At 35.0% G+C, this 23636-nt stretch overlaps 4 protein-coding genes across 5 annotated transcripts in view; 2 read left to right on the top strand and 2 right to left on the bottom strand.

The window, feature by feature from the left end:
* Window positions 1–6: 6 nt before the first annotated feature.
* Window positions 7–23636, bottom strand: part of LOC105210783 (homeotic protein ocelliless) — a 178009-nt gene continuing 154379 nt past the window's right edge. For both annotated transcript variants that reach the window (XR_008470311.1, XR_008470312.1), the window contains exon 9: window positions 7–349. The gene's annotated coding sequence lies outside the window, so the exon portion shown is untranslated. The remainder of the gene's footprint in view (window positions 350–23636) is intronic.
* On the top strand, window positions 5666–7669 carry LOC105216145 (kunitz-type serine protease inhibitor vestiginin-1). Its single transcript, XM_011190498.3, has 2 exons — window positions 5666–5957; window positions 7275–7669. Exons 1-2 carry the CDS (start codon window positions 5876–5878, stop codon window positions 7484–7486), a joined length of 294 nt encoding a protein of 97 aa, XP_011188800.1. The 5' UTR covers window positions 5666–5875; the 3' UTR covers window positions 7487–7669.
* On the top strand, window positions 14461–17985 carry LOC128920193 (boophilin-G2). Its single transcript, XM_054226871.1, has 2 exons — window positions 14461–15840; window positions 17536–17985. The coding sequence occupies exons 1-2, from the start codon at window positions 15771–15773 to the stop codon at window positions 17760–17762; spliced, it is 297 nt and encodes a 98-aa protein (XP_054082846.1). The 5' UTR covers window positions 14461–15770; the 3' UTR covers window positions 17763–17985.
* LOC105220396 (kunitz-like toxin PcKuz3) lies at window positions 21268–22088 on the bottom strand. The gene is made up of 2 exons (XM_011196833.3): window positions 21837–22088; window positions 21268–21600 (listed from the first exon to the last, which is right to left on the bottom strand). Exons 1-2 carry the CDS (start codon window positions 21928–21930, stop codon window positions 21428–21430), a joined length of 267 nt encoding a protein of 88 aa, XP_011195135.1. The 5' UTR covers window positions 21931–22088; the 3' UTR covers window positions 21268–21427.

The raw sequence follows: 23636 nt of genomic DNA, 5'->3' as shown, positions 1-23636 counted from the left end.
ATGTGACGTCCTGTTGATGTGATGTTCAGTCCGCCTCCCAGCGGAAGTTAAAAGTGCAAGACGTGCCGCTCGCAATAGTGTTGCATGCTTTCAGGCGCCGGATGTGCGTTGCATGGCATTCAAACTGTGTGGGTGACTGCAATTTGCTGTGGTTGCCAAACTTTTCTCGCATATTTAGTGGTACACAATGAAATACTCGATTTTTTGGGGATTTTTTGCATTTTTATTATGGAAATCAGTGAATTATACATATTTATATATAGATTAAAATTGAATATGGATAAATCATTGATTTATAATAAATTGGGATAATTATATGCGGTATTGCTGGTGATTTTAGTGCCTGCACCTGAAATTATAGGAAAAATGGGAAGAAGCATGTATTATTTGGGGTTTTTTCTTGTTTATAATAATAAAAAGTGATAATATCTCTTTACTGAAACAAATTTAGGCAAATGTATGCATATATCTAGGGATATATAAATAAATATATATATTTTTATTGATATTCGCTTTACTAAATTGAGTTTGTTAGTTTATACATGTGAAAAACATTAGATATGAGATTATATACAACAAAATGTTCAGCATGACGAGTAGAGTTGAAATCCGGCCATTGCCACGCCCACAAAATTTTATTAACCGAAAACCTATAAAGTGCTATAACTAAGCCATTAATAAAACTATGAACAGCGGTACAGCGGATCACATTTTGACGATTTTTTTTTGGAAATTGGGCGTGGCCTTGTCAACTAATCGGTTTTTGGTACATATCTAATAAACTATTTAAGGTGTATCAACCAAAATTTATGGAGTCATTTCCTTTATGTACTCCATTGTACAAAATAAAAATGAATGGAATCGGATAATAACCACGCCCACTCCTCATACAAAAGCACAAAATGTAGGGAAGAGTTGCACTCAGATTTATATGAAAATTAAAAATGGACGTGCCGTTGCCCACTTTGGGGTCAAAACCCATATCTCAGAAACTACTCGACCGATTTCAATGAAATTCGGTACATAATATTTTATTGACACTGTAATATTACCGAAGGAAAATGGGCAAAATCATTTCACAATCACACCTACTTCCCATATAGCATAATTATACTCTCGCAACAAAGTTGCTACGAGAGTATTATAGTTTTGTCCACATAACGGTTGTTTGTTAGTCCTAAAACTAATCGAGTTAGATATAGGGTTATATATATCAAAATGATCAGGGTGACGAGAAAAGTTCAAATCCGGATGTCTGTCTGTCCGTCTGTCCGTCTGTGCAAGCTGTAACTTGAGTAAAAATTGAGATATCTTAATGAAACTTGGAACACGTGTTCCTTGGCACCATAAGAAGATCAAATTCGAAAATGGGCAGAATCGGACCATTGCCACGCCCACAAAATGGCGAAAACCAAAAACACATAAAGTGCCATAACTAAGCCATAAATAAAGCTATGGAAGTAAAATTTGGTATGAAGGATCGCACTATGAAGGTGCTAATGTGGATCTAATTTTTTTGAGGAGGTGGGCGTGGCCCCAAATAGGTTTTTTGTATATATCTCGCAAGCCAATAGAGCTATATAAACCAAACTGCAGTCGTTTTTTTTAGCCATTTCCTTATACAGTCCAAAAATGACAGAAATCGGATAATAACCACGCCCCCCTCCCATACAAAGGTTATGGTATTGATTTAGTACAATGAGTATGAGGAGGATTCGCTGTTGATAACGCAACCCTTACTCGATTTTTCACCTTTCATTTTATTTTACCATTTATTGTATTAGCAATAACTTTAATTCACTTACTATTCTTACATCAAACAGAGTCAAATAATCCAATTGGATTAAATTCTAATATTGATAAAATCCCCTTCCACCCATATTTAGGAAGGGGATTATTCTGAAAATTACTAAAAGTGGGTTAGCTCACTAACCAAAAACGTCAGAAACACTAAATTTCACATAGGAAATGGCAGATAGAAGCTACACTCAGATTTTTTTACAAAATGGAAAATAGCCACGCCCACTTATGGGTCAAAAACCATATCTCAGGAACTACTCGACCGATTTCAATGAAACTTGGTTTGTAATAGTTTCCTTACATCCCAATGATATGTTGTAAAAATAGGCCAAATCGCTTCACAACCACGCCTACTTCCTATATACCAGAACTTAGAAGACAATCTGAATCGTTTACTTTACAATATATAAAGTAAGCACTCGTGAAGATATCGGCGCAGAACTTTGCACAAATACTACGTTTATAGTGTGGCACATTTCCACATTCTAAAAATCACCGAAATCGGACCATAGGTTGTCAAGGCCCCATATATCGAACATGAGGACCTCGGTACTTCTAACCTAATATTATGGTTTCCAACTTTCAATGGACTTTATACAATATATATGACGAATATGTGGGTCAAATTGTGTATTATATAATATTAATAAAGTTAAATAAATAAATTGCGAGAGTATAAAATGTTCGGTTACACCCGAACTTAGCCCTTCCGTACTTGTTTTTAATTCCGATTCGTACACTTTATATACCTAAATTGACTACCATTGAAGATATCGGAATATAATTCTGTGCAAATACAGCATTGGAGGTGTGTCATCTATTATCTAAATATTGTGGAAATCGAACAATAACTTTTCAAGGTCCCAGATATCGAACATGGGGATCTCAATCTCTATGGACAAGCTTTTATGAAAATATTGGTAAATCTCTCAAATATTCTACAGAAATTAGAGGAATTGCTTTTCATCTAATAATGCGTGCCCAAAATGGGTAAAATCGGGTAATCACTTTCTCTATCTCCCATATACCTAATTATAGGGTTTTCAAACAGCCCGTGGACTTTATACTGTATATGTATATTGGTTAATATGTGAGATATCTTGACAAAATTAAGTGAAGGTATAATCTTGGATATAATGTACATAGGTTGGTAGCGAAAAATAATGAAATCGGTCTAGGAATTACCCCAGCTCTCATATATGTACTATATAATAGGTTGGCAAATATCTCTCTTCAGCCTTTTTGTCTTTTGAATTTCGCGGCTATGGAGAAAGCGATACAGACCACGTATTTGGCAATACTATACATCTTTGAAAGCTCTTGACATAACCTAAAAAACGACGCTATGCATGATTAGTTTCCTTCGTTAAAGGCAAATCCGCGATAGAAACGTTCCGTGAGATTAATGTAGTTTTGGGGGATGATACTCTATCACTTCGAACTGCGGAGGAATGGTTTCGACGATTCATAGCGGGAGAAAACGACACCATAGATAAGGCAGCCGGCGGAAGACCGACATAGAAAACATTGAGTTAGACCGGCTTGTGGCATCTCGTGACATCGCCCAGGAAATGGGAGTTAGTCACCAAACCATTTTAAACCATCTGCAGAAGGCTGACAAAAAACTTGATGTTTGGATGCCGAATGATTTGACGCAAAAAAACCTTCTGGACCGAATCAATGCCTGCGATATGCTGCTGAAACGGAACGAACTCGACCCATTTTTGAAGCGGATGGTGACTGGCGACGAAAAATGGATCACATACGACAATATCAAGCCAAAACGGTCGTGGTCGAAGGCCGGTGAATCGTCCCAAACTGTGTCCAAGCCGGGAATGACGGCCAGAAAGGTTTTGCTGTGTGTTTGGTGGGATTGGAAGGGAATCATCCACCATGAGCTGCTCCCATATGGCCAGACGCTTAATTCTACCATCTACTGCGAACAACTGGACTGCTTGAAGCAGGAGATCGACCAAAAGCGTCCAGAATTGGCCAACAGGAAGGGTGTAGTGTGCCATCAGGAAAACGCCAGACCACACACTTCGTTGATGACTCGTCTGAAGTTACGGGAGCTCGGATGGGCGGTTTTATCGCATCCTCCATATAGTAGCTCGGACATAGCGCCAAGTGATTACCACTTGTTCCTGTCCATGGCGAACGCCCTTGGTGGTGTAAAATTGAAGTTGAAAAGAGGCCTGTGAAAAGTGTCTGACCAAAAAAGCGGAAGGGAGATATTTGACAACCTAATACAATGGTTTTCGTTATTCTTGTGGACATTATGTCGAATAAATAGATAAAAGTGTGTGTTATCTTGACATTATAAAATAAATAACTTGCGTGTGTATAAAATGTTCGGTTACTACCGAACTTAGCCCTCCTTACTTTTTTCCAGAATTTTACCCCGCCTTTCAAGTTTTCTCAAGAAATTTAAACATTTTAATGCATAATCAGGAAACTAAGTGGTGACCCTCGTAACAAATCTCATTTTCACAGTAGGAAACTCAACATACATAGAACATATACAAATCTAAACGAGCTGATAGTAATTGTCGGAGAGCATAACAATTATAAGCAAGGCTATGCTTTGTCATTAATAGTCTGAATACATATAATTATGTAACACATACAAACAAAATCTACGTTGCTAACGAATTAAATTGCGAGTTGTTGCGCGTTTCAAGCCTTTGACTTTCTTCGGCTGCCTTATCAGCAACAACAACAAAAACATGCCTAGAGTGTAGAACGTGCGGTCAATAATGAAAACGAGACATCGAACCACTCGACTTGAGAATAAGTCTACTATTGTACTTTCAACTCAAAAATTCTTAGTCACCCAGCTTTCTTACAAGGATGGAAAGGGTTGTTAACCTCAGCGTGCTGCTTTCTCAGCTTCTACTGGGAAATCGGCCGAAATTGCTGTACTCTAGTGGATCTGTAGATATTTGAGATGATTGAGCTTTAACTTCGATTCATAGTTTGTCTCTTGCTATAATCTATCTGACAAATGGAAGATCTAGTTCATTTAAGCTGGTTTCGAACCCCACAATGTGTTTTACCCACAAGGTAATTCTTGACGATAAAAAACGAGGTCAGATTGTGACTCCCACTGGATTAAATAACTTCACGTTTATCAGATTTATACAATCAACTCGACAGCTTTTCTCAAAAAAATGTATGGATAGTTTTTTACTTTTTGGATATTTGGGATCAGAGGCTATAGCTGAAGCTCAGGACGGGCTAGATAGGAAGTAAATACTTATTTCTCAAATTCAGCCCTAGTATCATCCCTTTGATTTCAAAAATAAATTCCACATATCTGAGACTTTGGTATCTGAGGTGAAGGAGGATAAGACGAAAGAACTTCAAACATCAGTGTCGAACACATGGCCTTGAAGTCTCTCATTAAGCGCGTAGACTACACGTTCATCAAATGAATGGATCCTAGATGTATCTGAAAGCAATTTTCTGTGAAGGATCTACGATTTATAGATGACCAACCTCGCAGAAGAAAAAGGAGAAGAAGCAAATAACTGTAAAATCTAGGCCTATCATACCAAAAAACGATAGTATTTGACAAAAGGCAACTATCTGTCAGCACTGACACTTAGTGACAGACACATTAAACTCTCCTCTCATATACAATGGGCCTAAAACTTCATGGGTAACCCTCGTAAAACTGTCGCCACACGCGCAATCTTCTTATTATAAATATAATATTTATATGTTATTGTTGTTGGTATTCTTATAAATTACTTATGATTATTATTAAACATAGTTTCAAGCGCCGCGTCACTGCCATCGTCATCTCAGAGAGCGCACACTGAGCGCCAAACGCTGTGCATGGATCTCATCATTCCGCCGTTGCCTAGTCAATTGCGATAGTGCAAGTGCCCACTACCCACCGCCGCCACTGCCGTTGCCTTCGTCACTCTGTTTGGCGAGTACCAGTGCCAGTAGCGGCTACATACAGCAAGTAACTTGTGGCATTGCGGTGGTCTGGTGTTCAAGAGTCGAGTCGCGGCGGGTGTTGAGTAAATACCTACAAATACAACTGTGTGTTATTGTGTTCGTTGCAATGGAATTGCGTCGCTTTGTTTTGCTTTGCATTTGGCTGCTATTTGTGAGCGCTGTGGCGGCTAGATCGCGCGGACGGCCAAGTGAGTACAAATAAACGGTTTAGAAAGGTATTTGCGATTTACATACATATATGGATGTTGGAGTGTGTGTGTGTGTGTATTTATGAGTAGAGCTCGGTGAAAAAATGGGCGTGATTAGAGTTTATGACAACAGCAAACAGAAAATGAAATAATAAATAATTTTCACTACTTTCGCTTGGGTAGCGCTGCTTTCCCGTTATAAACTGTATTTGAAGCCACATAAAGGGTGTTCTTTTTGGAGTTACAGTGTTTTTTAGTTCTCAGATATCGTGTTAATTTATTTCGAAAACTTATAGCCTATTCGACAACCTTACAAACCGCTTCCCAGACATCAGTGATGAGACATATTTCTGATTTTCGGCCACAAAAATAAGCGAAGATGCCGTGCGAAAGTACGAAAGACCCCGAAGAGACCTTTAGGTTCACTTTCATACCAAAAAAGCTACCGATACATTAAATGTATCGAAACCGGGTCAATATCAATGCCCAAGTTCTATACGGTTCTTTAGAACAGACTACAAGCCATCATTTTTTTGGGATCAACTTGAATGCTGACCGTTTTATATCAAGGTAGAGGCCTAGCTCATGTGATTTCACTCCGTTAAACTACTTGTTTAAGGGTACGCCAAGCCCGAGGTCTATTTTGATAAACCAGAGACGACGGACTGGTTGGAAAACCAATATTAGGACCTCTACTGGGGACATAAGACCTAATAGATGCTGGAAAGCGTAAAGCAAGGTTTTACAGGCAAAGTTCTCAGAGACTCTTCATAAGAGACTGTGTCGATCTGGCCATAATATTGGGGATTAAAAATTTCGGGAATTTATTTGAAATATGAAATTCAATTCCTCTAAAAAACACCCTGTATATAGATCCATATAGTTTTACTTATATACATATAAATTTTTCATACTCTATCAAATATTCGCTAAAATCTTGTTTGTGTCGAAAGCGTTCATTTACCTGACTGTTCGCTCTGCTTAGGGTTTGCTGTCGGTTTTCGCTTCTTAAATCCCTCTTTATTTATTTGTTGTCAGCCATAATTGCCAGCGATTGTGTTATCAATAATGGCTCATTATCTTATTATAATGTACGCGTTGTCCACAAGCACATAACCTATACATTTCGCTAATTTTTTGTTCGATTTTTTTTTTTGGTTCGTTAATTGCCAAGTTTGTTTAATTAAATTATTCATTATTTTTTATATAGAATAGATAATGCTTTGGTGATGATGTCAATTTGTTATGTTTTGTTCTGATGAAATCGAGTTCACTCACTGTCACCAATTAAATTTCCTTTGCTTTCTCTCGCCACAGACATTTGCCTGCAGCCGCCACCAAGGTCGGAAGGTGTTTGCACTATCGAAATTGAAGGTTTCTACTTTGATCAACGTAGCAATGACTGTCTAATGTATGTGTTGGGCGGCTGTCACACCATACCGGGACAGAGTTTCGGCTCGCGACAAGATTGCCTAGACACTTGTGTGCATATGACAAGACGTCTACAGGATTTGCGTTACAATGAGTGAGCTAAGCGGCGTTTGAGATAAACCATGGCACAAAGGTAGAGCGACTAATAGCGACAAAGCGTTGTGTAGCACATAAGATTTACGAATTTATATAATAAATATGATGATGAGTGAAAAAAATGTTGGAAGAAACTAATTAATAAAGAGATCAAGAAGGAAGGAAGTTTGTATGGCAAAGATTAATAGCTACACTACCGATGTATGCAGACACGCCCCTTTTTAAATATTTCAAAAAACAGCGCCACCTATCGGCCTACTCATAATCCAACCTTTAAGTCTAGTACCAACTGACACAGATGTTCTTAATTTATATAGATAAGTCAGCGAAGTCCAGGAAATCGAAAATCTCTCTATTCAAGAGTAAAACGAAGAAGCTTGAAAGCTTTAGTTAAACCTGTAAATTGAACCCATTTGTTTCTTCTCAAATTTCGTTATCATACGGATATGTTTCATACATATATGTAACGGTCTTGCACTTGTAGGGAATTCAAAAATATATTTTTAAAATCTTTACTAAATAAAAAAAAGACATTTTGCGATATTTTCGCAAGCATGCAACCCATAATTATATATAATATATACAATTTAACATTAAAATGTACTTGATCCATATTAAAGAGCGAGTATTCTTCTATATGTATTTGTATTAAGATAGTATATACACCGAAGCGTGTGCAAGAACGTTCATAGTCCAATTAGATTAAATTTTGCATTGTCATAATACTTTTTTAATTACGCAATTAATTAATTTAACTTCTCGCTTAATGGTGTGTTGAGAGAAAACTGAGAAATCCTTTTGCATAATAAGTGGACGCAATGGATTCAATCATTCTAAAAGCAGCACCTTGGATAAATTTAAAGAATTCATAATGGGATAGAGGGCGGCTTTCACTAGGTGATTGAATTGAGCGGTATGAGTGTAAGTGGTATTCTCCGACGAACTAAATATCTCTCTTGTTTTTCGCTTACCTAACTGTACAAGTAACTTCGAATTGGAAAAGCTCTGAATAGGTTATAAAACTATCAACTACTGAGAAGATTAAGTACTAGTATAGATTATATAGTTGGCTGAAGAGTGTAAAGAAAATTTTGATTTTCTTAAGATCTGAGGATAAATAATTAAAAATCTCTAACTTCTGATTTTCCATGTCCTCTCATTCCTTCAAGAAAGCCATGAAATACTAACTACTATAAATAACTACAGTACGTAAACTGAGAATGCAGCTGGTAAACCTCATAAAAAATCGACCAACAATATTGTTAAGGGGTCAGAGTAACCCATAAAAAAATAGACGATTTTCGTGGTTTTTTTTAAGAAAGTACTCGATCGAATGTTTCGATGTTCTTAGGTCATAATAAGGTATGTTCTCAGTTAAATTTTAGGATTATTTTGTGTACAAAAATATTGAAATTAACCGAATTATGTGCTGTCTTCGGGGGTGACAATGATGTACGATAGGTGAAAAAATGCTATTTTTTTAAATGCCAAATTGACGATTTTCAACCAATCAAAAAGATCGTAGGTCATTGTATAGTAGATATATTCAAGAATACTCAGTTTAAATTTAAGGTCGATCGGAAAATTTCTCTTTGAGTTATGATGTCAGCAATTTTGAAGAACGTCGTTTCGAAGTTTCGACTTATACCAGCGAGCGGTCGCTCTTTAGAACGCGGCCATTCAAAAACTCTTCAAGATACGACATTGTCGATTTCACAGGATATTTTTTAAAGGATAAACTATCGAATAAGTAAAACAAAAAAATCGATTTCTTGAAATTGTCACACTGGTATAGCCTCTTAATTTCTTAAGATCTAGTAGGAGTCTTTTAATATATTTTTTGAAATAAAAAATGCGACACTCAGCAATATAGAAATTTGAATCGTGTACATATACGAGCTCTATATATCGTACTCAACCATACACAAGTCATTGCAGAGTCATGATTCGAACGAACAACTGGTATAAATGCCTTAAATTGGCATACTTAAGTGCAAATTAGCGTCGTTTCACCAAACATTGAATAGTTTCGAATCGAACAAACAACTGGTATAAAAACTGTTCTAATGAAAAATATAAACAAAAAAAGAGTAAGGAAGGGCTAAGTTCGGGTGTAACCGAACATTTTATACTCTCGCAATTTATTTATTTAACTTTATTTTATTATATAATACACAATTTGACCCACATATTCGTAATATATATTGTATAAAGTCCATTGAAAGTTGGAAACCATAATATTAGGTTAGAAGCACCGAGGTCCTCGTGTTCGATATAAAAACCTATGGTCCGATTTCGGCGATTTTTAGAATGGGGCTGCCACACTATTAACATAGTATTTGTGCAAAGTTCTGCACCGATATCTTCACTAGTGCTTACTTTATATATTGTAAAGTAAACGATTCAGATCGTCTTCAAAGTTCTGGTATATAGGAAGTAGGCGTGGTTGTGAAGCGATTGGCCTATTTTCACAACATATCATTGGGATGTAAGGAAACTATTACAAGCCAAGTTTCATTGAAATCGGTCGAGTAGTTCCTGAGATATGGTTTTTGACCCATAAGTGGGCGACGCCACGCCCATTTTCCATTTTGTAAAAAAATCTGAGTGCAGCTTTCATCTGCCATTTCTTATGTGAAATTTAGTGTTTGTGACGTTTTTCGTTAGTGAGTTAACCCACTTTTAGTAATTTTCAACCTAACTTTTGTATGGGAGGTGGGCGTGGTTATTAACCGATTTTTTTCTTTAATTTTTGGACTGTATTAGGAAGTAGCTAAAAAAAACGACTACAGAAAGTTTGGTTTATATAGCTCTATTGGTTTGCGAGATATGTACAAAAAACTTAGTAGGGGGCGGGGCCACGCCCACTTCCCCAAAAAAATTACATCCAAATATGCCCCTTCATAATGCGATCCTTCATACCAAATTTTATTTCCATAGCTTTATTTATGGCTTAGTTATGGCACTTTATGTGTTTTCGGTTTTCGCCATTTTGAGGGCGTGGCAGTGGTCCGATTTTGCTCATTTTCGAAAGCAACCTTCCTATGGTGCCAAGTTTCATCAAGATATCTTAATTTTTACTCAAGTTACAGCTTGCACAGACGGACGGACGGACGGACAGACAGACATTCGGATTTGAACTCCACTCTTCACCCTGATCACTTTGGTATATATAACCCTATATCTTACTCGTTTAGTTTTGGGTGTTACAAACAACCGTTATGTGAACAAAACTTAAATACTCTCTTTAGCAACATTTGTTGCGAGAGTGTAAAAAATAGAATGAGAGAGAATACATTATTCGCATACTCTCTTGTACTAATTTAAAATTTATAACTTTGTTATTGCCTTTGCATGTAAATTTTTTGAGCAGAAAACAGGGCTCAAATTTATCGCGCTGAGAAGTAACGCCTAAATTGTTATGTGTAAATATGCACGTTTTTTGTCGAGCCCCTGTACTAATTTTAGTTGGCCATGAAATGGTTGAAGGATTTTAAAAGTAGTTTTGTCTTATCAGAATGATTTGGAAACGATCCACCAAGGACGTCTTAGAAAACACTTTTCAGTAATTTTAATAACTTTCTCGCTCTAGACTTCAACTACGATATTAAGGCCAACGACCGCAAAACCTCGGCTCAAATCAATCGGTAATTATAAAAAATATGAAGCACTTAAACGATTTCTAAAGAGATAGCAACAAGTGTGAAGCGTTCTAATTAGCCTACGCAATATGAAAAGCAGACTTATCAACACACTATCAACAACATATTGACAACACATATTTAATCGCCAAAACTCATTACATTGTACGTTACGGTTGCTTGGCTGCGCCTTTTTTAAGCGAAGCTTCAACGGTCCAGCGTTCAACTGACTTACACGTGAATGTGTACGTGCGGCGCGAGTAGAAGTGCGAATTTCACGTGATACCTCGTACGCTTTTGAAACTCTTTGAAATGCTACTGTGCGTAACGAGAGTGTAGATGTGTGTGAGTGTAGAGAATCAAGCTTGCTGCTGATAAGCATTTGTAACACTCTATGGGGTTAGCGGCAACTAAATACAATATAAAGCTATCTTACAACGATCAGTAGCATAACAATAATATTAAATTGTTGTAATTAGTTTATAAACAAAACTGGCAGCATCTGCAGACGTTGTAAATATGTTTGTGTACGCTTTGAGTAAATATGAACTGTAGTAGTAGGCAGCCGATAGCGTCACAATCAATTCCACCCATTGAGAATTGCAACGCCATGGGGACGTCAGCAAGCGGACTTACTGCGTCGCCGATTAACTGAGGCACTAATTGAAAAAAAAAAAACAACATTGAAAAAAAAAAATTATAAAAAAACATATAAAAACCTGAAATAAATATTGAAAAAAAAAACTGAAAAATATTTAAAAAACTATTGAAAAAAAATATTAAAAAAAAAATATTAAAAAAAAAAATATTAAAAAAAAAATATTTAAAAAAAAATTCAAAATATGTAAAAAAAAAAGATTTAAAAAAATTTTAAATTTGAAATAAATATTAAAAAAAAAAAATCGAAAAAAATATCAAAAATTTAGGATATTAAAAAACATATTTAAATATTTTCTCTTTCTATTAAAGAAATAGAAATACCAAAGTCGTCTCGAGTAAGACCACACGCACACTCTTCGCCGCAATTATTAACCATATTGAAAATATTCGAAATTGTTGTGTGCACATATGAGACAAGCATTTGAAAGACATAAACACAACAAAAACAAATGGCATTAACGCGTACGTTTCAAAATCACAGACTTGTAGTAAGCAGAGAATGCCGGCAAGAACCAGTTCCAACATCGCAACAATCAAACAAAGCTTACGTATTGCGTCTACGCTTAGCTGTCAATATGTACAGCACATACAAACAAAGTTATGTACAGTTCATTATTTGATGCATAGCATGAATTGTGCTTATCACTGCTCAGTGTTTTTTTGTTTTTATATTTTTTAATTATTATTATTTTTTTTTTTATTTTTTTTTAATTTTTTAAATTTTTTTTTTTGAATTATTTTATTATTTTTTTTATTTCTTGCTGTTGCGCCACATCGCTTGCTGTGCTTTGTTCTCGCGTTATCAGCGCTTGGCGAGAGCATTCGCATGCATCACACCAGCATCGATTGAGCCATCAATACCAAAGCGCCAGGAAAGGAAAATAAGAGGCGTTTATTCATTACAAAAGTATGTGTAGTTTGATTTAACTAGAAGACCCTATAGGAAATAAAATTCAATAACTAAAACCATTTCTAAACCCGGCACAATTACCAAGTTGAAGCGTGAAGTAAATCACAGTTGCAAAATTCTCAAAATTTGTGGGGGATCTTGCTTTAAATTGGGTATTAATTGGGGATATGAAAGGAGGCACGAGTGGCGCGCTCTGGTGGATTCGGCTATAATCGCTTAAAGCGGTTTCTACGGTGTCTTCTATATATATATGTATATATATATATGAAATTATGGCTATATAGAATAGAGTTTATTTAATCAAGATTTCAATAATTTGTTTTTTCGAATTTTTTAAAAGTAAAATTTTACTTTCGAATTTAACATATTCGTAGTATAAATTCTTAAAAAAAATATTTCTTGAAAAGAATAAAATCACAGTTCAAAGAAATCATTAATTCATACTACCACAGCGGAATGTTTAACAAATTAGGCAATTGTTTCTGTATGTAGGTCATAAATATGAAAATAATTGGAAATACCGTTGACTCTGAATGTTTCTGGGAATAGCTGTTTCTTTATGCTCTCTGGGTTTTCTTAGAAACATAAGAACCTGTTATCTCCTTATAACAGATACTATAGGAATGGATTCTTGGAAATAATGTATTTTATGGAATTTCAAAATATTTTCTTAAAATTATGTTTGTATGTTGGAATTGCGGTATAAAAACTGATTGCACTCTTCAAACTCAAACAAAGGAATGATAAGAAAAAGTCTGTGCTTTGTTTTTTGCTGAATTTAAGTATCTTCTTCTCGCATATTTCATACAAATTTGGTTATATTTTAAGGCAATTAGAAATATGGTAGTGGAAAACCCATAGGATTGAGTCAACACGGATTAAAAGGCATTTCGAGAGAGAGAGAGAGAAAGAGTACTATTTAAAGTATATGTGTGAACTTCTCACCTTTGAAAAATATTTCTTACAAGTAGTTATTTATATCAGGATTGAATTTGTATCATTCAATTAGCGGTTAGTAAAAATTTACTGTTAGAATTTTTCTGCGATAAATCGCAAAAGTCATACTTTTTATTATATCAAAAGACCATCAAAGATGATTGAAAATCCGATACCGAAATAGTGGATATATCTCTCTTTCTATTATAGTTGAAGCACCGTATGTTATATCTATGTTCCATCGATATCTCCAATGCTCTAAAACCACAGTACAGATAGGTGGATGGACTTGAATCCTCTTTATGGACAAGTGAGGGTTGGGTCTCTGATATAATCTGCTATAAATACCTTTTTTGCACATTTTTTTCAAGACCCTTGTAAATTAAAAAAAATAAAATTTACTGTTGGAAAGCTAAGATACCCAAAATTTTAAAAGGAGGTTTTAAATGCGTAATTTCATATGGTATATATAGTAGAATGTAGATCTTAAGAAATCTCTCATAAACAGCTATAGTTCTTTACAATTGGGACTCACTTTGAAGAATAGTTCTGTGATAGAATAAGTAAAATAGTGTGATTGAGATCAGATTAAAGCCAAGTTTGACAATTACTTCAACTAAAAAACTTTTCAAAAAATTGCATTGAAGATTACGATATTTCTTCAAACCCTTCATCAAAACCCTTTGTTTTTTTCCTATAGGGTATGTAGGTATATTAAACCTTATTTATATAGTAGTTTATTTTCCCACATTGACGATTAATCTTAGTAAAATCTGCTGTAGTCGCATTCAATTCGAAACAAAACTCGTGAAACACTCAACCAACTGTGGTGAGACAAACAGCTAGAAAATTAACGAAAATCTTTACTTTTCTAATATTATTGACGAATTTCGTGGCGAGATATTTTTCGACACATACACAAGCACACAACCAAAAACAAAAATAATATATTGATTTTGAGCAAAAAAAAGTCGAAATTTTGAGCAAAAAAAAAATCTACGGCAAGCCAAAAGAAATCGTTTGGATTGTGCTGCAGCGAGAGTGTAGAGCCTACAAAGCGCACGCTATCTATTGAACGCCACAGCGGTCGGTCATTTACATGCGATTTTTTTTTTGGAATAATTGCACTTTTTGGAATAATTGCAGAGGTTTCGAAGTGCACAGGCGGCTGATAAAAGAAACCAGCGCACACAAAACGAGCGGAAAAATTAGCAGAAATATATAAACAAAAACAATAATAAAAATAATAAAAAACAACTTTTCTCCGAAAATTTCTTTACTCTTGAGCTGAGCAAAGTAACAACAATAAATCATTAGAAAAATATTTAAAATCTATGCAATTAATATATGAAATAACAAAAACAATAAATTCATTGTGACAATTACGCGAAATCGAGCCATCTGCTAGCCAGCTACAAACATATACGCATACTTATCGCACCACTCCCCGCTCGTCTGTGTCAGTCTACAAGCGCAGCAGCAACAAAATCAGTAAATCAGGCTAATCTGAGGGTCGCCACGTTTAGTGGTCAATTAGCTCATCGAGTTTTTGGTGTGTTCGGCAACGAGTGGTATAAAATCACGGCGCTCGTCCGTTAGGCTTTCACAAAAGCAATAAAAGAACTCGCCGCAGCCACAAGAAAGCCAAAGGAAAAGTAGTCAAGCAGCAGCCAAGTTATATAAGTGGAAAAAATTGAAAATTAATTAAAATTTGCAAAGTGTTTTGACCAGTGGTGTTATAGTGAAATTGCAGTGAATTTCGAAATTAATGGAAATCCATTTCGCTTGGCCATACAAATTGATTTTGGCACAAATAAAATATCTAAAATTGCCAGCAACACGCGCCCAATTCACCGAGTGACCCAAGTGGACCAAACTATATAGAAGTATCGAAAATCAAGTAGCAAATAGCAAATAAAACACACAAGTGTGATAAGCACGTGTAAATCGTGAAAACTTTCGAAAAAGCGGCGATTGTTCCTAATTAACCTAAAATCAGTATTTTAGTTTTTATACGATAAAAGAAAATTATTAAAAAAATATAAATTATTAATAAAAATAAAATAATAATAAAAAATATAAAAAAACAACAATTTCCGCTCTCTTAAAAGAAAAAATACAAATAAAGAAACACCAACCATGAAGTGCCATATTGTCTTGAGTTTGCTATGCTTGCTTTGCCTGGCCGTGGGCAGTTACGGACGTGCACGTAAGGCGATAAAATTGTTTATTTTTATTTATTTTTATTTTACATTTTATTAATAATTTTATACGAAAAAAAAGTGAAGAAATAACAAGCAATACAAGGTTAAAACTTAATCAGAGTAGCAGTTTGTTGAGAGCATGCCAGCGCATGTGATAGTGGCTTGTAATCAGTGTTTACGTTACGTTAAGCACAAAAGGATGTTTACAAAAATTGTGGTATCCAAATGTATCCGTTTCCGGGAAATGAAAAGATTGGAGCACAACAACAGCTTTAGTGGAATACAAATAGTGGGTTAGAATTCTGCTTTAATTAATAAAAACTTACTTAAAAGAGTCTCAAAAGATTAAGAAAATATGGTAAACTTGGGAGATCTGACAAATCACTTTAGGTAGCCATGAAAACACGGTAGAAACGGCATTCAGATACTCTCTTCAATAGCCGGAAATCGTTACTAGTAAACTTATTTCATATTAAAAAGAGTAAAATCGCAGTTTCTCGACTTTTAGACGGATTTTATGGGACTCTCTTCGATTGTTCTCTTTTAGATTGTAGAAAATACGATTTCAATGTTTAGCTATAGCTTTACAACAGTATCTTTCCTCAATTCTTATAATTTTGAATTACTTGCATAATTTACTATATTTCGGTGAAATTAGTTTCTCGGTAAGTCTTTTTTACAAGCTGATGTAAATTCTAATCGCCAAGTCGAGTTAAGTTTCTCTATGTGAATCTCTATACATCAACAAAGGCTTTGTAATGATTCAGAGCTCGGGAGCTTAGTGAGAGTGAGACAAGGCCAAAAATATACGGAGGAACTTCCATAACTCGAACCTTCTACAAGTCGAAGATCTCCATAACTCGAACACTTGAATTGGTAATATCGTTTAGAAGCCAAATTTCATACAAATTTCCTTCCCTAACTCGAATTTCTATAACTCGAAGTTCTCCATAACTCGAACTCTTGAAGTGGCAATAGAAGTCAAATTTCATACAAATTTCCTTCCCTAACTCGAATTTCTATAACTCGAAGTTCTTCATAACTCGAACTCTTGAAGTGGCAATAGAAGTCAAATTTCATACAAATTTCCTTCCATAAATCAAACTTTTCGACCAGGGCATAAAAACAAAATTTAAAATTCTACTATCGAGGCACACTTTTAAAAGAGTCCTAAATTACTAAAATCTGGGGTAAATCTATATTTTACAGCTTTTTGAAAAATGTATGTTTTAATGAACATTTCTCTCATTGTCTCTCTAACTCGAATCTTTTTTGTGGATTATGGTGATTCGAATTAGAAAAGTTCCACAGTATATTGATTTGAAAATCACGACCTATTGAGATATATTACTAAACCAAGATATACACGCTGTTTTAGCAAGAAAAGTAGTGTTGAAAGGCTTATCATATAAAATATATGGGTAACAGAAAATATATAGAGTGAGAAAAATACGGAAGAGAAGTTAGGTCGATCTTAGATGGATGATTCAGCTTAGCAGCAAGATATTTTAATCTAATTGATCAATTCAAAAATATAACATCCAAGAATCCTGGTTGGATTTGATCTATGCATTACAATGATCTCAAAATCCTTCCAATGACAAGCTATTCAATTCCAATATATATATTTTTTATATCATCCCAAAATATATCGATGCAATTTCACAAATTTTAAGTAAATTTACTTTGCTATCTTTCAGGTGACATCTGCTTGGTACAACCTTCCATAAGTGGTCTGTGTGTTTCCTCCACTTTGGGCATTGTCTACGACGTGGAAACGCAACGTTGCAAATATATGGGCTGCAGCTCCGATAGGAAATTGTTTGCAACACTTGAGGATTGTGAGAAGATTTGCAACAATCCACGACATCGACGACTACGTAGCAAATACAACAACAAGACGAACAATATTAATAGGGAAGAATAAATTGCAATTTGCATAGTAGCAAAAGAGAAAAAATATTGTATTTAAGATCAAAATGAAAAGAACAATGTATTTCAAGCTTTTTGATTTCGCTAAATTTTAATTAGTTTATTTATAAAAACGATTGATATATATGTATGTATGTAGTATAGTTGGTAGATTGTAAGCGTAATTTTATTTTTGCAAAATATATTTTTTGTTTTAAAAAATTATTATATAAACAAAAGTGTGTTAATTTTAATCACTTTGGGGCTCTCTGCATATAGAAAGAAAATGCAGAAAAAACAAGTAAGGAAGGGCTAAGTTCGGGTGTAACCGAACATTTTATACTCTCGCAATTTATTGATGTAATTTTATAAAGACAACACAATTCGACCCATATATTCGGCATAAAGTTCAATAGAATAACGAAAATCATCATAAATAGTATATGGGGACAGAGGTAATTCCTAAACCGATTTCACTCGTTTTCACCACCAAGATACAATGTATCGAAGACTATACGATCACTTAATTTAATATTACTTATAATTAGGTATATAGGATCTGGGGGAAATTATGACCCGATTTTTACCATTTCAGGTACAGAGAGAAACTGTTATAAGAAAAAAATTCAGAGGGAATGAATTACATTAAAATATCTGAGGGATTTACCTATATTTTCGGTGAAAAATTAACCTTAGGCACTGAGTTCTTCATGCTTGATATCAGGGGCCTTGAAAAGTCATGGTCCGATTTTGACAATTTTTCCACAAGTGATGTCACAGCTCAAATACAGTATTTGTGTAAAGTTTTATTCCGCTAGCTTCATTGGTTCCTTATGAATACATTATAAAGTGAACGAATCAGATGGAATTCAAAATTGGGTTATATGGGAAGTAGACGTAGTTGTGAACCGATTTCGCCCATATTCCACCCGTCATCAGGGTGTCAAGAAAGTGTTATATACCGAATTTCATTGAAATCGGTCGAATAGTTCTTGAGATATGGTTTTTGACCCATAAGTGGGCGACGCCACGCCCATTTTCCATTTTGTAAAAAAATCTCAGTGCAGCTTTCTTCTGCCATTTCTTATGTAAAATTTGGTGTTTCTGACGTTTTTCGTTAGGGAGTTAACCCACTTTTAGTAATTTTCAACCTAACCTTTGTATGGGAGGTGGGCGTGGTTATTATCCGATTTCTTTCATTTTTGGACTGTATAAGGAAATGGCTAAAAAAAACGACTGCAGAAAGTTTAGCTTATATAGCTTTATTGGTTTGCGAGTTATATACAAAAAACTTATTTGAGGGCGGGGTCACGCCCACTTTTCCAAAAAAATTACATCCAAATGTGCCCCTCCCTAATGGGATCCTATGTTCCAAATTTCATTTTCATAACTTTATTTATGGCTTAGTTATGACACTGTATATGTTTTCGGTTTCCTCCATTTTGTGGGCGTGGCAGTGGACCGATTTTGCCCATTTTCGAAAGCCTCCTCAGGATGCCAAGGAACATGTGTTCCAACTTTCATTAAGATATCTTAATTTTTACTCAAGTTATCGCTTGCACGGACAGACGGACAGACGGACAGACATCCGGATTTCAAATCTACTCGCCATCCTGATCATTTATGTATATATAACCCCATATCTAACTCTTATATTTCTTGGTGACACAAACAACCGTTATGTGAACAAAACTATGATACTCTGTGCAACAGGTTGCGAGAGTATAAATATGAAAGGCAGTCAAAAAGTTTAACAAAATAGGCATGAGAGGCTCCAAAGTAAGTACATCCAAGGCACCATTAAGTTCGGAGGTGGAAATATTTTAGTTTGGGGTTGCTGTAGCTACAGCGGTCTATAAAATTGTGTATTAATCGAAGGCAAATGACGAAGAGTCCTACAGTGTGATACTGAGTAAAAATTTGGAGTCCTCTGCAAAAAAAATAGACTTAGAAGATAACTTTATATACCAGCAGTACAATGAACCGAAACATACAAGTCGGGTTAAGAAAAAATGTTTCGATTAAAAATCGATAGAGCTCCTACTATGCCCAAAACTGTGACTTTAATCCTATTAAGCATTTATAGCAATATTTGAATGATCTTGTCGTCCATATAAATGAGACATTTTCAATATATTGAAGGACTCCTGGGAAAACATACCACAATCAATTTTCCTGAACTCGGTAGACAGTATGTCTCAAAGTCTTTTGACTGCAATAACGCTAAAGGCGTCGACACTAAATATTGAAGCTCTATTTAGAAGCTAACCTTACAATATATATAGGGGTAGCCATACTTTTGTTGTTGTTAAATATTTGTGTTTCTCAGATAGTTAAAATGTACAAATCAAAAAAAGACAACAATCAAAGCGATAAATTTCACCGCTTAAGAGATATAATAGTTTTTGTCGTACACTGTATATAGGTGAGAACAACTGTCACAGAAAATACTTGTATAACTTACTGGTCAACCCGATTAATGTCGAGAATTAAGCAATAGTCTTATTTATTAAATGTACTTCTCTATAGAAGGATGTAAGCGTTGATTCTCACAGTGTCTATAAACTGAGAAGTTAAAAGTTCCTTTAGTGCATATATTCAGCTTATCTTAATGAAGACGTAAAACACGGTGAAACCCGAAGACCACTCACCAACTTTCTTTTATTTAAGAAGTCACATCATTTATCTGTCAACGAAGCTTTTATCTGATCAAACAGTAGAAAGAGGAACTGCCTATCAATCTCTAGCTTTACTGTATAGGGTATATACAGTGGCGGATCCAGAAAAAATTTTGGGGGGGAGGGGGGTCTCGGTTAACGAAAAGTTATATTACTCAACGTATTTTTAATATAGCAGTTCCCTCGCAAAAATTCAGTTATTATAGGACACGGTTTGGTTTTTTTTTTTGTTTTTTTGTGTATTTTTCTTAAAGTACGAATTTGACGCTAAAAAAGCTCGAGAAATATTTTCTTTTTATGAAAGGGTGATCAACTGTTCAGAATAAAACTTTGTTGCGAAGTTGAAAATGTGGAAACAGCGAACTTCAGGCAAACATTTTCGGAATGCTCTCGAAGCTTTAGAAGCAGTGAACAAAACGTATTTTGGGAATGTTTTCAAGATTTTACGCATATTGGCGTTATTGCCTGTTTCAATAGCATCACCGGAAAGAAGTTTTTTTGGTTTAAAGAGAATTAAAACCTATTTACGAAATACGACAGGTCAAGATAGGCTTAATGGTCTATCATCAATGAATATTCATAGGGATATTGATCTGTCAGTTGATGAAATACTAGAAGAATTCTTTCAAAAAATATAACATGGAATGTGAGTTCCCGTGTAGTCCTCAATTAATCATTGAGCTTCAGCGATACTGCTTGTACAAATGTAGAGAAAGTTTGAATTATATGAATAACAAACAACAAAGCCATCAAATGGTTCATTCGAGTTATCTCAGCATGAAACAGAATTTGAATATAATTTTCTGATTTAAAATGATCTATTAAACATAAAAAATATTTTATTTTTATAATTTCATTTTTGCTCGAGTTTTATTTTTGTCTAATTTAATGAAATACTTTAATAGTTTTTTTTTATGGAAACAGAACATGAAAGCCTAAAATACGAGTATTAACAAACACATTTTCACAAATTTCGCCACCCAATCACAGCGCCAAATCCCTGCTAAACATCACGACAAGTCAGTTCACACTCCTTCTTCGTATCGAAGCGATTATCATTGCCGCCACACCCACCATAGATGAACTCCTCGCATTTGCGCGCCACCGGATTATAGGCAAAGCTAGACACATAGCCGAAGCAACGACCGCTTTGAGGTGGTTGCAAGCAAAGTTTTACTACAAACATCAAAAAAAATATTACACAAAAATCAAATCAAATTAAAATAAATAAATAAAACGAAAAATCAAAAAAATATATATGAACAAGAACAACAAAAAAGTTGTTATGCAAATGAACGGAGGCAATATGAAAGAAAAACGAGAAAAATATGAGTGAGGAATACGCTTGTAAATAACTCTGCATATATATATTAATATCTGTATATATATATAGGTTATATGTATGTATGTACCTCGGCGATTGAGGGCAGCAACGTTGAGCGGTGTGCAAAATAAAAACAAAACCAAACAGCAACAAATAATGCCGATTACGCGCACAAACTGCATTTTTAAATACACACTAAACACACACACACACACCACTTGAGTCCAGATATTGAATGATTATTAGTATTTTTACTTGAATGCGATGAGATACAGCGCGATTGAAATGCTTAACCTGGGCACACCTGCTGTCAGCTGTCTAACGCTACTGACTCAGCACTGTCGGCTGGTACTACAAAGTACCTCAGTGCCTTGTAGTCGTTGCTGCAGGCGTGGAGAATTTGTGACGACTGACAGCGATTCTAAGTTGTTGTTGTTGTGCTATATGGTAGTGCGACTCATCAGCATAACAGGTGTACGCGTACTCAGTGTTTGAGTGGAGATGTGGGTGTCAGAGGGGAGGCCGTTGTAGCGCTCGAAACACTACGAGACGGCCTTCGCGCAAGCGCAGACGACAGCGCAAACGATGACGTGCGACGGCATGTGACGCTTGAATGAGCAGAGGAAGTGAAGCGTCGATAAAAATCAAATCAAAGCCAAGACAATAATAGTAAGTAATAACTGTAGATATGTAGGTATGTATATTTAGAATTAGTTAGAGCGCAATTGCCAAGTATTCGGAAGTGTTAGTGTTGTTTTTGATGAAATTGAAATATTTTAACGTTTTTTTGCGATAATTTTTTTGTATTTTTTTATCACAATACAGAGTGTAGTAGACGTAAAGCTTGTGTTTCGAAAAGCCGCACAGAGCTTGAAGTCCACAAAATATTGTAGAAGTAAAAGCTTTCGTTTAGCTGAGTTTCAGCGCGATCATAAATAACATAATTGCACACCATATAAATCATCATATGTCTAAAATATATTATACATATATATTTATGCATACATATGTACTCAGTGTGACATCAAAAAGCTCTATTTTAGCTTCATTCACTTTGAGCGCTTCGCCGCAATCTGTTCGCGTTATCATCATCCTTGTAGCGATTCGTACACGTGAAGTGTATTTGTTTATTTTGTTTTTAATTTTTTTTTTTTCGATTTTTTTTGTTGACATTGTTAGTTTGAACTATGGATTTACTACTTTCGTCGTCGATTTTTAATTAGGTTAATATTCATATTTGTATTTGCAAAACACACTTGAATGCTGCGTCATTTCGAAATTGTTATGAATTGTGCAAAAAGAATCACAAAAATTAGATTTTACTGTGTCTAATACCCATATTTACGAGGGTGGGAGAACGCCTCATATCCAGCATTAGCTGGGATTATGCCTTCATATCTTGTATTTTCTTCTATAATGTCACAAATTATACAATTTGTTTAGGGAGTTTAAAGAATGGGCAAGTGAACACATAATTCTTTGGAAGCAAAATAATGGGGCCAGATATGAGGCCATAATGGAAAAATTTGCAAAAGATTCTTGCCATTTGAAATTGCCTCTTTTTATAGGACGATGATTTCTAAGTGCATAATTGAAGATTATCGTAGATATTCAGAAGCGATGATTCGGATCGAAGTTAAGAGCGACAACAAGCTTTTGTTAGCTTTATATAAAATTCTATTATATCTGATTATATTCTAACTGAATCAGACAAAAAATCAGCTTGAAAAAAGGAAAAAAAATCAACAGCGACTATTCTATATATGTATATTACTATTGGTACCGAAGTGTACCTAAAACCACATTTGAAAACGAAAAAAATGCTGTTTTATCAAAACAATGTACCGATCCACAAGTCAATTAAAACGATCGCCATTATTAGGTCTAC

This window comes from Zeugodacus cucurbitae, chromosome 3, assembly GCF_028554725.1.
Source record: "Zeugodacus cucurbitae isolate PBARC_wt_2022May chromosome 3, idZeuCucr1.2, whole genome shotgun sequence".
In the NCBI taxonomy this organism is placed as follows: Eukaryota; Metazoa; Arthropoda; class Insecta; order Diptera; family Tephritidae; genus Zeugodacus; species Zeugodacus cucurbitae.
Note: the sequence above shows the minus strand (reverse complement) of the source record. Positions and strands in the feature narration are given on the sequence as shown.

Excerpts from the sequence above, each read along its gene's own strand:
- LOC105216145 (XM_011190498.3), top strand. The coding sequence starts at position 5,876 with ATGGAATTGCGTCGCTTTGTTTTGCTTTGCATTTGGCTGCTATTTGTG. Across the intron at positions 5,958-7,274 it reads TAGATCGCGCGGACGGCCAA|ACATTTGCCTGCAGCCGCCA; the intron begins GTGAGTACAAAT and ends CTCTCGCCACAG.
- LOC105220396 (XM_011196833.3), bottom strand. The coding sequence starts at position 21,930 with ATGCAGTTTGTGCGCGTAATCGGCATTATTTGTTGCTGTTTGGTTTTG. Across the intron at positions 21,601-21,836 it reads TGCTGCCCTCAATCGCCGAG|TAAAACTTTGCTTGCAACCA; the intron begins GTACATACATAC and ends TGATGTTTGTAG.
- LOC128920193 (XM_054226871.1), top strand. The coding sequence starts at position 15,771 with ATGAAGTGCCATATTGTCTTGAGTTTGCTATGCTTGCTTTGCCTGGCC. Across the intron at positions 15,841-17,535 it reads GGGCAGTTACGGACGTGCAC|GTGACATCTGCTTGGTACAA; the intron begins GTAAGGCGATAA and ends GCTATCTTTCAG.